Here is a 14,469-nt window from a genome sequence, read left to right as displayed (position 1 = left end):
ATGTTAATTAGCATATTAACATAATTGATAATTAGTATAATACGTGAGTGCAAATTAAATAATTAAGGGTGTAGCATTTAATTATAATATGAAACGATCCTTCCTAGAAACTACTTGTTTTAAATACAATTAATATTAATATTTGCTACGCTGTAAACAAGTTACATAATATATTATATATAAATCCACTTCAGTCATTTTACCCATAGTAATGTAACGATTTCTCTGGTGTTTGCTAGATTATACAATTAAATAAATTAAAATATAATAAATAAACTAATTATTTAAACATATAATAATTCATATTTGCAACGAAGCATTTTGTTATGTAATAATAAGTAATAAAATATTATCAGCTGAGATAAGCATTTATTTTGTTTGTGCAAAGATAAGCAACGATACTTAATAAAATGTAAAACGTTTGTTAAATATAATTAGTTTCAATTTGTAACTCGAGTGATTTGTAGTTGCAAAAATGGCAAATTTGGAGATTGAGATTGAGCAAGGCATATTATTTGGTTGCAAGCGTGTGACTGTAACTGGTTTTGAATTCAACGCTTATTTGGGTATTCCTTATGCTAAGCCACCGATTGGAAAACTGAGATTTTGTGTGAGTACTATTACTAATGATAATTTGCATGCTGATATTTCATGAGCTATAAATTATATATAATATATAAAAAAAATGTTAATATTTGTTGAGCCATTTTGTGTTTATTGTGTTTCTGCGTCGGAGAGGGCCGGGTATCGGTTAACTTTCAGGGTCGATTGAACTTTGGTAGTCGGTTTAGTTTTTAGGGGTTAATCAGTATCGAGAAAAGGGGACCAGATATTCAGCAAGGCGGGGGGGGGCTAGTGTGTGCAATTGCCCCCCCCCCTTTTGAATTTGGCCAGAAAAATGCTTGTCATTAAATTGAAATACTATGAATCTTAATTATATCGAAATAATAAAAAAATGACGACTGACTAGCAAACCCCCCCCCCCCCCTTAGAAACATGTTGTCCCTGATTCTAAGCCAGAAATTCTCGGGTTACCTCCAAAATAAAATCTAAAAAAAACGGTCTCGAATCTATCCCGAAAATATTTTTTAATATGTCATTTCAGTGAAATCATATCAGAACACATTTTCACCGGTAGATATATATTTATTTTTTAGATTAAATTAAGACCATCGTGGCCTAACAGGTTACCCCAATGCGCCACGATGGTCGAAAACAAATTTTAAATTTATAAAACAAAAAAAAACGTATATATACATAAATAGAACAATACTTAAAAATAATAAACATAACAAAAAATTATAAAATATCAAAATTAAATGAGACAAACTGGATCAGCTCCTTGTAGCTAACATTAAACAGGTCAATATGTAATGCAAGCGTATTAAGGAGCCGTATGGCCACAGCCATAGGCGAGTCGGCAAGTGCGGATGTCCTAGCCCTAACTGCCATCAAAAGAGGTCTCGATCGTGATTCTCGAAAATGTTCCGGAACCCAAAACTGGAATTCCTCGAGAATAGCTGGATTGTCGACAGCACCTTTTAGTAGTTTGAAAAAATGCTTAGCGACATACAGCTTTCTGCGAGAATTCAGCGAATCATATCCCAACGCCCCTAAAAGAAAGGCGCTGGGATATAAGTACGGATAATAACCAAATGTCCTTTTGTAAAGGTATCTTAAATACCTTTTTTGAATTTTTTCCACTAAAAGGGAATATTTGGCTATTCGGGGATTCCAAATTATAGATCCCGATTCAAGAATGCTACGAACTAAGGTGTCATAGAGGATGCGAATAACTGACGGATCGTCAAAGTGAAAGGCATTCCTCATAACAAAGCCGAGCATCTTGGAAGATTTATCACAGACGTCGTGTATGTGTAGAGAGAACCTCCATTTGCTCTCGAAAGTGATTCCGAGATCTTTAATGGAAGTTTCTCTAGTCAAAATGTTACCACCGAGATGGTAGAAATAAGCTGATGGCGAACGGGATCGAGAAAATGACACAGTATGGCACTTTCCGACACTAAAGGGCAGACGGTTAACGGAAGCCCATCTCCACAGAGAGTCTAAATCACTTTGTAGAGAGAAGGAGTCCGCAACAGATCGAATGCATTTATATAATTTTAAATCATCTGCGTACAGAAGAAAACTTGAATTTTTAATTGCTGTATTTATGTCATTAATAAATAACACAAAAAGCAGAGGTCCCAGATTGGATCCTTGAGGAACCCCCGAAGGGGTAAAATATTCCTTTGACAATCGGCCACCATAGGTTACAAACTGTCTACGATTGCTTAAATAACTCGAAAATAACCGAGTTAAATTATCTGAGCAACCGAGGTTCGACAATTTTTTTAATAATAACGTATGACAAACTTTGTCAAAGGCTTTCTCAAAATCTGTATACACGACGTCTACTTGAATTCCGGCATCGAGAGAAGTTGTCACCGTTTTGGTGAACGACAGAAGATTAGTAACAGTGGAACGGGCAGGACGAAACCCGTGCTGTTGGTCTAATAAAACTTGCTGAAAGTGATTGTAAAGATATTTATGAATAATTATTTCAAATAATTTAGCAGGAGCTGACAACACTGCTACTGGTCTATAATTTTTTATATATAATTTGTCACCCTTTTTATGAATAGGGGTGACTTTTGTGCATTTCCATAGATCAGGAAATTATGATGTTTTGAGAATCAGATCATAAATACATTTTAGAGGAGCAGCGAGACTTACTTCGCAACCCTTCAAAATAAAATCGGGAATTAAATCAGGTCCAGAAGAACGCCCTGTAATATTTTTATTGTATATATTTTTATTAGTGAAAATATAATTTATCTTGAAGGTGATTTTAACTTTTCCACTCGTAGTAATATTATATGCATATACATTTACATAATTATCATTATTTATTTACATGCGATGTATAAATGTTACAGAGAATGTGTATTTTTCATTGAAGTTATATTTTCACTAGTGAAATCCAAGTACATTTTCAACAGTAGATATATATTTTTACATACAAAAAGATAATTCAACTGATAGGTGCTAGTAAAATTATATGCTGCTCTAAAATGTCTATGAAACTCAATTTGACAGTTGCGAAACGTCCATTTGCTGTTGAAACCCAAACCTAACCTACACAAATGAAACAAACCCAATTTTTTAAAAATGATTATAACTTTAGTACTTTCATTAAGTCAAGTCCAAAATACAAGCTAAGCCAACTCAAATTTCAGGGGAAAATAAGTGGAAGAAGAAGTACAGATGCACAGGATGTAGCTTGAAAGAGAATCTCACAATTCATGTGGCAAAAATAAGCACTTTTATACCGCTTTTGACTTGCTACAAAAAACAAGTATACCTTTAAAACAAAATAAGAGCCATCGTTTTCTTATGATTTTGGCTCACCTGCAGGTAAAAGTTTTTACATCCCAAATTTACAGTAGAATTATCTGTAATTTACTGATAATGGCATTTCATTTTTCTTTTGGCGTGAGAATCTCAGCTCAGTTTACTTTTTCTCAATATTCACGTATGGATGGATTTCTTGCCTTCATCTGCTCATTTTAAGATTAATTTTTTTAAGACTTAGCAGCAGAGCTTGTTAACCATTGCCCCTCAAAAGTATATTAAATCGAACAAATACCAAGTTGCCGACGATAATTTAATTCAGAGTTTCAAAACATAAGGTGATCAACATTAATTATGTTATAGAGCAACTCTTACTATGAAGCATCTCAAAACTTAAATGCCAGATTTTATATATCTTGATTTAAACATTCCCTTCGGTATATGTGATAAGCACATCATATTATACATTTGTCTCAAGACTCAAAATCTATAGTCAGAGTTCATTTAAAACAGTTTTTATGTCAATGGGCACGATAGTTGTTTAAGAAAAGTTTACATCTAAAATAGTATTGTGAGTTAATTATAAGTTTAAGAGATATCATTTAAAACAATGTTTGTTTTTTGCACTATTGTATACTAATAAAATTAATTTGTATATTCCAATATAGGATCCTCAACCTCCAGAGCCATGGATTGGCAAGCGAGACGCTACATTCTTCAGAGATATCAATTCACAAATTGATAGAACCATTTCAAAAACATCAATAGGTTCAGAAGATTGCTTATATTTGAACGTATACGTTCCAGCAAATACTTCCAACAGTGAATCGTTGCCGGTGATGTTTTGGATTCACGGAGGCGGTTTCATGGCCGGCTCCGGTAATGACGATGACTTTGGACCTGACTATTTGATTGAAAAGAACATAATTTTAGTAACAATCAATTATAGATTAGGAGCTTTAGGATTCCTTTGCCTTAACACGCCAGATGTACCAGGAAACGCTGGTATGAAAGATCAAGTTCTTGCTCTCCGTTGGGTCGGTAAGAATATATCAAAGTTCAGCGGTGATCCAAATAACATCACAATATTCGGTCAAAGTGCTGGAAGCGCTTCAGTGTCTTTCTTGATTGTGTCGCCAATGGCTAAAGGTTTATTTCACAGAGCTATCATGGAATCTGGCACTTGCCTTGCAGAGTGGTCATATCAGAAACATCCCGAAGCGAATATTTTCACTTTGATGAAATCGTTGGGGTTTGATACACAAGATAAGAATGAAGCGTTGAATATATTAAAACATATACCAGCTGAAGATATATCTAGAATCACATGTAAACCGTACTCCATAATGAATAGATGGATCTTTTCGCCGACTTTAGAGTCGATATATCCAAATGTTGAAGCGTTTCTTCCTCAAACTCCATTAGAATTGATCAAAAATGGAAATTATAACAATGTTCCTTGCATGCTAGGATTCAACTCAAACGAAGGAAATATATTTTGGGTTAAAGATTTGTGTGATCAACCGATACTAGATAAAGTAGACGATCTAGACAACTACATAGATAATCTGTTACCTAAATACCTGATGGACGTTGCTCCAGAAGTTATAGAAAAGATCAAGAAATTTTATGTATCTAAAGAATTAACGTTAAAGGAAGTACTTGTTAATATTATTAACGATCTATTCTCATTGATTGACTACAATATTTTGATCAAAAACATGAGCAAGCGTTCAAAATCATTGTATTTTTATCAATTTTCTATTGGACGGCAAAACAACATGTTTAAAAAGTTCATCGAGCATTCTTTTAACGGAGCTTGTCATGGAGATGAGTTGGCCTATCTATTCACACAAAACAATGAATCGACTGTTAATTTGGACGATGATGATTTGAATGTTGTTAAGTTAATGACAGATTTATGGACGAACTTTGCTAAATACGGGTTTGTTAAATTGTATTTTTATTTGAAATCAGTAATGTTTTATAATTGATTATGTTTTTTTATTATTCAGGAATCCAACTCCAACATTAAATGATATAATAACAGTGAAATGGGAACCGGTGAAGAAGGATCGATTGAATTATTTAGATATTGGCGACAAGTTAAGAATAATGTCAACATTACGTCCAGAGAATGTCCAGTTTCTTGAAGAGTTATTTAAAATAAATTGAATTGCATAATAAATATTTTTATGATACTGAATGTTATTTTTGATTTTATACTTGGTTATAAATTTCAAAGATATATAATTCATGGGTACAAGAATTCTCACTCCAGTTAATCGGCACTTTTTATTAAATCCACATGGAACGGGGAGTCAACGGACAGTCATTATAGCTGACCACCCAAAGTTCAAAAGGAATTCATAAAATATTTTGAATAAACAATGACCGAGTCAATTTATATCCTAGAAGTAGTATTACTGGATTTCAAAATAGCTGTTTAAACATAAAATAAACCAAAGATTACAGGTATACATGATTTAATGTTAAGCAGGTTTAGTTATTCTTTTAGAATTAGAAAGTGAAATTAAATTATGTTATATTTAAAGAAGAGAGTAATATCTCACGGTGTACTACAAGGAGCTAATCAGGGACCATTATCATTTATAATCAAATACTAAACTTGTTATTTGTTGTTCCAGTGATAGTGCTCAATAAGTGATTGATGAATTAAGTAAACAATTAATAGCAATAATAAGTTGCTAACTAAATACAAAAAAATTAAATATATTACCCCATTGTAACAATGTGGAATACATGCATTTTAATCTAATCTTTCTAGAATAGAGAAAATATAAAGGAAAAATATATAATATTTTATGAGGGAAAAAAAAACACCTTTGATATATAATATGATCCAAATTTTGTATTATATTTTAAATGTACAACTAAATAAATAATTAAATATGATGAATTATCTACTACCATTATAACATATTTTAATATATAAATATAAATATTTAAGTTACTAATTAATTATTTTAGCCAAGTTTAAAACCATTATTAAAATATTTATAAATTCACTCGCATATAAATAGTACTTATTTAATATTTTATAATAACGAGAAAACTGAATAATTTGGTAGTCTATATCAGTGGTTTTCAATCTGTTTTCCTGCGAACTGGAGAAATATTTGTTTACTATACATTTTGTATATTAACATTTGATTAAACAATATATAATTAAACTAAAGTAAGTGCAAAATATGGTGCCACTTTTTTGCTAGAGTATTTGTAATTTATTACCATAATTGCAGTGTGTCTCTAAGAAATAAAGCGCTGCTTCCACATCAATTTGGTATCTGTTATATCACTGACAGCCCTGAAGAATTAATCATATAGTTCTGTATTTTAGAGATAGCTATTATTTTTCCAGTGATATCTAAAATTAAAATCAGATAATCAAAAGGATTCACATTCTCAAGGTAATAATGATTAAAGTTTTGAGCTAACGCTCTTAAATATTTAATATGACTTTTTAGAAGTGTCAGAAGCAATCAATAATTACTAGCTGTCGGTACCTCACTATCGTGAGGTACCGATAGCTAGCGAGTGTGCGAATACCGGACCCTCAACTTTTTGGGTTTTAAATATAATTTTTGCTTCGTTCTGATTTTTTTAAATATTTTTTAAAATTTAATGGTTCAAATTGGACATTACTATTTAGAATTTTCAATGATAGACAAAATAGTTCAATCTATAAAAAACTACTTGAAATTTTCAATTCATTTGAAAATAGGTTTACAACTTGACTAAATATTTCTAGAAGAAAACATTTTATATTATTTATTAGATTTACAACGTTAGATTTTATCATTATATTGAAACTTAGATATTTAATGATAAATCTAAATATTGTATATCATTTATGAATAGGTTTAAAACTTTTATTATATAAAAATAAATTTTAAATTGTACTATGAAATTTCAATACAGCGAAACTCACGGAACCAATGAATAAATTTTGGTGTACTGAAAATTCGTTATATTGAATGTAAGGAAGATGATATATTTTTATTTTATTTTTAATTACTATATTACTACAGCATCAAAATAACCTCTTATAAGGTTGACAGATCGTTTTTTTCCTTGTTTAAGGAAAATGTATGAAACACAATAAAATTTGTGAAAAAAATGTTTTCTAAAAAAGTTTGAGGGTCAACGAAACACCTGTAATGTCGCTTTTGAACACATCTGGCACACCCCAAGTCAATGATGAACTGAATTCTTAGAAATATTTTGTCAAGTTATAACGTCATTCTTAAATTCGGAGCAAAATATTTTGTTATACTGAGATTAGTCTTCATTACAATGAAAACATTTTGTATGAAAGCTTTTCGGGGACAAATTAAAGATTCGTTTAACTGGGAATTTCGTTATTTCGGTATTCGGTACAAAAAAATATCATTGTATTATTTTTTAAAATAGGTTTGTAACTTTACTAAATATTAATAAAACAAAAAATATCAAAATGTTTTCAACATAAAAAATAATATTAAAACGTAACATTTTGTATCATTTAAAAGTAGGTTTACAGTTTAATAAATAATAATAATAAATAGCATCGGTAACACATCCGCTCAAAAATATTACTGATATGAAAAAATATTTTGTTACACGTTACTAACGCAACAACACAATCGACCATATATAGTTAGTGCAATGTGAGTGATTATAAGTCATTGATTGTGTTTTAGCGTATTTTAGGTGTTTGAGTGTCAGTTTTAACGCTGCATAACACAATTTTATCATAAATTTAAATTTTCGTAACAAAAAAGTTTTTTGGTGACACCATAAGTTACTTTATAATAAAAAAAAATATTTCTATGTTTTATGTGTAAATATAAAAGTCAGTTTTTAATTACATTTAATAATTAGAAAGAAACAATAAACTAAAAATATCAAGCATCTAATCTGTTACTTTAGACCAAAAGTGCGCTTTAAAAATATTAAAAATTTTGAAACCTTTGTCTTTTTTGATCAAAAAATATTTTGATTTACATCTTTTTTAAAGTAAATGTTTTTCTGCGCAGCATTATATATTTTAATAATTAATGAGTGTAAAAAGTTTTCACTGTATTTAAAATTAATAATAAACTAAAGATATTTAAAATCTATAATAAATTATTATTATTTAAAATCCATAATAAAATAAAAAAGATTTTTAATGTTTAAAAAAATATTTTGAATAAATCTTGAAATTTTATTCTGAAACTTTTAATTTTAAAAATATTTAAATTAGTGTTATACATTTTTGTGTAGTTTACTTTTAAAGGCGTCAGTAAGAGGGATTTTTGCAATACTGTGCGCTTAGTAGTTGGTTGGTAATGAATAGTACTTATTTTTAAACTTTGCCCCTTTTTGTTGAAAATATTTTTTAAAGCAAAGTCTTAAAAATTCTCTAAAAACTAAAACTTTAAATTGCCAACGTTCGCCAAAATTTTGGTACATATTTTTTCTGTATAGAGAAGCTAATACATATCCACATTATTTTTATTATATTTTAAATCTATAAACTAAAAAAATATTTTAAAAAACATTTTTTTTAGTATTTGATGATTTTTATACATATTTTAATAAATGTTTTACAATTTAAATCGTTAAAATCAATTTCGCTCGTTAAAATCAATTTAGTTCGTTCTCAAGCGCGGGACTTCCCAAATTTGCTTTGACAGTTCTGTCACATCTGGCAAGCGCTCGCTGTGCCGGCTGCGTAATATGTTATAATCGCGGCACTTTTGTTAAAAAGTGACAATTGAAGATGATTCAAGTGATGGAGCATTTGAAATTATAGACAAAACTATAAATTGTGGGTGTGCCAGTAAGTGTTTAGTTATAAATGAATAATATAACACGGTTATTCTAACAAAATTACTATTGACTTTCCAGGATCTAATATTAAAAGACAAACAGCGGTGATTTGGCAATTAAAGGTATACATACCGAAGTTAATTAAACATATTACAATGCTAGTAATAATAAAAAATATATGACATATTGTGACAATTTTGTAGAAGATGAAAATCTACATGTTTAATCCTCTACAGTACATCCATCAATTGTGTTCTTTGGTTGTCGTTTAAATTTAATTCATGGATTATATTAGTAGTAATAATGTGTTCAATGTTTACTCTTGATAGGAGTCTTATTGTTTTTTAATTATTTTTCAGAAGCAATGATGGAACAATTTGATGACCTATATGGCTACAACGTAGAATTGGTATATATAAACAAAGAGTTAATCTTCTAATGTTGAAGTCACTGTCAGCAAGTATTATCTTTTTATAAAGAACATACTACATAAGTTTGATGTAACTGAATATCTTAAATTTGGCTATTCAGAAAGAGGAATGATGGCACAGAACAAAAATTGTACATATTTTGCCACATCGGAATTAAAAATAACCCACTCTTAGATATTTTGGCTATCGATTATTCCAGGTATGCAATCACATATTTATAATCATTGTAAAATGTCGTTTATTAGATAACATCCAAGAAACTACACATTTATAAGCTGTCCGACAGCGCCGATTTGATCGACATTAACTTTCAATCCTCACATATTAAGGATATATTACACATTCATGTTTAAAACATAACTGGTTAATTTAAAATTCTTAAAATCTAACGTATATGTGTATTAAATCGGAAAGCAATGATAATGTTTATGTAATATAAAAGAAAAACTCACTTTCCGGCCTCGGAGCCCGGCGACGGGATTTCAAAATTTGAAGATTTCATTACAAAGATTGTTTTATGATTGTTTATCTAATTTAATCAATGTATTCTTCTTATCCTAAACACATTATGTATATATTTAATTTTCATAGTTATAACACACCTAGTTAATTTGCAATCCGATTATTTATAAAAGCAAAAACTCATTTTTAGGCCTCGGAGCCCGTCGCCGGGAATTCAAAATTTGAAAATTTCATTACGAAGATTATTTTATGATTGTTTATCTAGTTTAATCAATGTATTCTTCTAATCCTCAACACATTATGTATATATTTCATTTTTATTCAGTCAAATGACGAATTATTGAAAATTATTGTCGCGTAGCAAAATTTTATTATTAAATAATAATTATTTAAAAGTGTTGTCACGGTACTATCTATTTGAATTTGAATGCTTATTTTTCATTGGTCGACGCTATTTGAATATTTGAATGCTTATTTTTGATTGGTCGAAACAACAGAACGCATTGCCGGCGGCTCGAAAATCAATCGGAACAAATTCAATTTTAATTTTTATTATTATTTATTATTATAATTCCTTTGTTTACGTGTATTGTTACACACTGTTAATACAAAGCGATACGATTTACAGAGTATAGAATTGAACGGAGAATGTTTCATTGAAAGTTATGCGCGTCCGGAAGCGACGACGGCGGCTTAGAACAATTATATATAAGAAGATATTTTTATTGAATTACAATTTCTTTACCATTTTATTGTGCGTAACTATCCCAAATACGTACGTACCATAAACTAAGAATTAAATAATTATAAAAATATTAGTGAAAAATAGAAATATTAAGTGTGTTAAGAAGGCTAAATATGTTTCTCGTATATCTCGTTTAGATATCCATTCCTCAGTCAATAAAGACTTCATTTCGCCCATGTAGTAACTGCTTTATTTCTTATCTCAGTTTAAAAAGAACAAAAGAACCATCTTTTCGATAACAATTTCATTTCTACATGGAAAAAATGATATCGTTGTTGCAAGTCCTTACTTTTAACATATTGTCGTGAACACCCTTTAAATTAGCTCTCGACTAAGAAATTCATTCATGTTCTTCTTATTCAATGGAAAGATTATGTGAAGCTAGATGCTTGAGGTTAATCGTACAGTATGTGAACAACATTTCTAGACGAGCAATGTCTTTTATTTTTGCAACACATCTTAACGATGTCCAGTAAACATTTGGTTAATCTATTATTAGACAAGTTTTTGTGTATATCAGTATACATACGTAAATCAGGTGTTAGTATTGAGGAACAGTGTCGAATGCAGAAAAATCCAGGTTAATAAAAAGGTATATTATAGGCCGTCGAGACATTGTTGAGCTCTCTGTCTCTCGCTCTTTCTGGGTAAGTGTCAACCATTTTATATGCTTTTTCATAGAAGCTTAGACAATTGGAAAAGCTTATTTAGGCTTCAAAATCATAATTAAAATAACTATTGTTTTGAAAATAGCATAACTTATTATATAAGTTCAATATTTAGAGTTATTGGTAAAAAACAGTTACAGAACGGATCTAATATGATGATTTAACGAATCTAAAAATATATGATAAGAACATTTGAGGTTATGTCATGCATTCCCATCATGGAAATGTCGTTAGTTATTTATAATAAAATAAGGTCTTTTCAATTAAGGAAATTGTTCAAATGCCTTTACCTACCAATTACTTTTGAGTCATGTCATATTATTTTACCTACAGTTTTATTACAAAAAAATTAGGTATATTAAACATGAAAATACCATATTTAATTATCAATATTCTATTCCTACAATAAATATTGTACTGTTGTTGTAATTTATAAAAATAAATGATAATTTGCCAATGTCTAAATATATCAAGTCTACGCTTATATTTTTTCATATTTTTTATTCGAATTTAAGTTTTTGATATGTTTTCTTTTAATATCAATATCTAAAAATTGGACTTATTTTACTGTAAAAAGTAAAAAATAATTGTAATAATAATCAGTGACACAATGATACAATAAATATGAGTGGTTGTTTTTATTTGTCTGCGTTTAATATAACGCAGACCTTTGAAACGCTGTTCTTAAAAAGAAAATGTATAATTTGGATTCTAAAAGACTCAAATGCAAATTTGCTCTACATTTTTGTGTATATACATAGATAGTAAAGAAATCATTTAAATTTACACGACAACAAATTAATATTAACCCATTTTTGCTCGGTGTTAAAATATTGGAACATTTTGTTTAATTATCCCCACTCCAATATGCACTATCCAATGTTATTTGAGATTGCATCAATTGACAACTAGTAAACGTAGAGAGCGTCTGGTGCAGTATTTTTCAGGTTTGAAGCTGCCGGAGCGAGCAGCGTTTTTTTATAAGTATAATTTACGTTCAACAAGAAATGTCATCCGACAAGTAAGCTTAGCTATCTTTATAATACATTTTTTATATGTTGACAATATTTATTATAATTCATTACTGTTCTAGATTCGTTATGTGTAGTACTATATTTAATTTTTCCATCAGTATTTTTTTTACTCACAAAATTATCCATGTTCCAAAATTGAAACACAGATAATACTAACATTGGTTTTATTTATTTTTTATAATTTTTTCACTCAGAATTATAACAATATTAGATATGGAGGAACTTGTAGAATATGAGAATTTGAATTGATTGGTTGTTTTTATTTGTCTGCGTTTAATATAACGCAGACCTTTGAAATGCTGTTATTAAAAAGAAAATGTATAATTTACATTCTAAAAGACCCGGATCCAAATTTATTCAACATTTCTGTATATATTCATATATACAGATAGTAAAGAAATCATGCAAATTTACACAGAAACAAATTAATATAAGTCATTAAGAAATTTACAGCAATTTAAAACTTGATAAGGTCATCACACTACTTTGGAACCGATACAAGCTAGCATATTGAAGTGTTTAAACATTGATAGCTATTTTGAATCCGCAAGAGGATAAAGTTGACTTCGTAGACAAATTATTAAACATTTCCTAAGCTTTGGTACGATACGACAAAAGTTGTTTACACGCTATTGCTTGCTTTAACTGATTAAATAGTATATTCTTAAGAATAGGAATGTATGTTTGTTATAAGAATAACTATGCAAATGCAAACATTATTTGAATTATATTAAGAAAATCAAACAATTGATTGTACTAAAAGGTAATCAATTATTTATATTATACATTGTTAAATTTTTAAGAATTTATATCATTAGAACATTTACAGAGTTTCTCATTACAGTTTTTTTATTTATAAAAAAATATTTTTATTTATCATATATTATATAAAGCACCAGGATAACTACGATTTTAAAAATATATGAAAAAAAACATACACATTTTTATCAATACTATATAAAATAAACAATTAGATTAAAGTAATTTAGTTCTTATCAGGTATCGCTGACAAACTCTTATCTAACGTATCACAAGTTTTTGATAATCAAAGAATTCCATGAATTGAAACTATAAAATATAACCTGTAAAGGTATAAATAATATAATAGTTTCTAGAATGGGAAAGAAATAAGAAAACAAACATTGATGCCAGTTCAAGGCAAACCCAGTGATATTTATCTTTAGATATTTAAGAATGTAATTTACGAGTTTTTTAGAATGAGGATAAAGAAGAAAAATATATTAAGTGACCATTTATTGATATTTTATGGGACAGTTTAGTATAAAAATAAATATCATGTACTGGCGTTAGAGATATAATATAATATAGATACACTGAGCTAATGCAGATTGCGATTGTATCTCTGTTACATTGTGTAACTACATGTGGGTTATGCAATCTGAAAATTAAATTACAATAATTTTAAATAGCCTTTCAAAACCAAAATAAAATAAATATAGCAAAAAAATTGTCTACAATATATTTTACTACCCCAGATGATTTTTAAATGTATGTGAAGGCAGATATTTATTGTGATGGTAGTTGCATTGAACTGACAGTAATAATACATGTCTGTTAGGTTTTAATTATAGACAATTATATCACTTCGTTCTACAATATCAAGGCTGACCAGACGTACTATTTTTATTGGAACAAAACTATTTTAATTATAATTTAAAGTTTAGCCTATAAACCATTATGTACTTAAACCGTGCCGTTTTGCTTGGCAGACATATAATTATTATATTATAAAATTATATTATAAAAAACTTATGCAGGCAACATTATTAATACTACTGAAAATAAAAATAATTAATGATTTATAATCTTTTATAGCCGCATTTCTTTCTTTAGATCTGTTCTTGTTTCAAGTAAATAAAGTCAGCTAAACGATATCACAAAGTAAACACCTAATTTAATTTATCGCAAATAAATCATTCTTTATCAGCTCCGCTTAT

At 28.9% G+C, this 14,469-nt stretch overlaps 1 protein-coding gene and 1 long non-coding RNA gene across 2 annotated transcripts; both read left to right on the top strand.

The window, feature by feature from the left end:
* The first annotated feature begins 436 nt into the window (after positions 1-436).
* Positions 437-5,560, top strand: LOC148237375 (juvenile hormone esterase-like). Its single transcript, XM_088181803.1, has 3 exons — positions 437-610; positions 4,023-5,299; positions 5,370-5,560. Exons 1-3 carry the CDS (start codon positions 476-478, stop codon positions 5,527-5,529), a joined length of 1,572 nt encoding a protein of 523 aa, XP_088037929.1. The 5' UTR covers positions 437-475; the 3' UTR covers positions 5,530-5,560.
* A 3,067-nt stretch (positions 5,561-8,627) lies between these two features.
* Positions 8,628-11,616, top strand: LOC148237374 (uncharacterized). Its single transcript, XR_015808937.1, has 3 exons — positions 8,628-9,169; positions 9,250-9,293; positions 9,531-11,616. It is a non-coding gene; the product is annotated as an uncharacterized LOC148237374 (long non-coding RNA).
* Positions 11,617-14,469: the final 2,853 nt, after the last annotated feature.

This window comes from Plectrocnemia conspersa, unplaced genomic scaffold (genome assembly GCF_051122295.1).
Source record: "Plectrocnemia conspersa isolate PC_06_02 unplaced genomic scaffold, ASM5112229v1 ptg000002l, whole genome shotgun sequence".
Taxonomy (NCBI): Eukaryota; Metazoa; Arthropoda; class Insecta; order Trichoptera; family Polycentropodidae; genus Plectrocnemia; species Plectrocnemia conspersa.
The sequence above is the reverse complement of the archived record's forward strand: the minus strand, read 5'-3'. Positions and strand labels throughout refer to the sequence as shown.

Bases quoted from the DNA above. Each gene is read 5' to 3' on its own strand.
- LOC148237375 (XM_088181803.1), top strand. From the start codon at position 476: ATGGCAAATTTGGAGATTGAGATTGAGCAAGGCATATTATTTGGTTGC. The intron at 611-4,022 runs GTGAGTACTATT...ATTCCAATATAG, and splicing joins TTGGAAAACTGAGATTTTGT to GATCCTCAACCTCCAGAGCC. The intron at 5,300-5,369 runs GTTTGTTAAATT...TTTATTATTCAG, and splicing joins ACGAACTTTGCTAAATACGG to GAATCCAACTCCAACATTAA.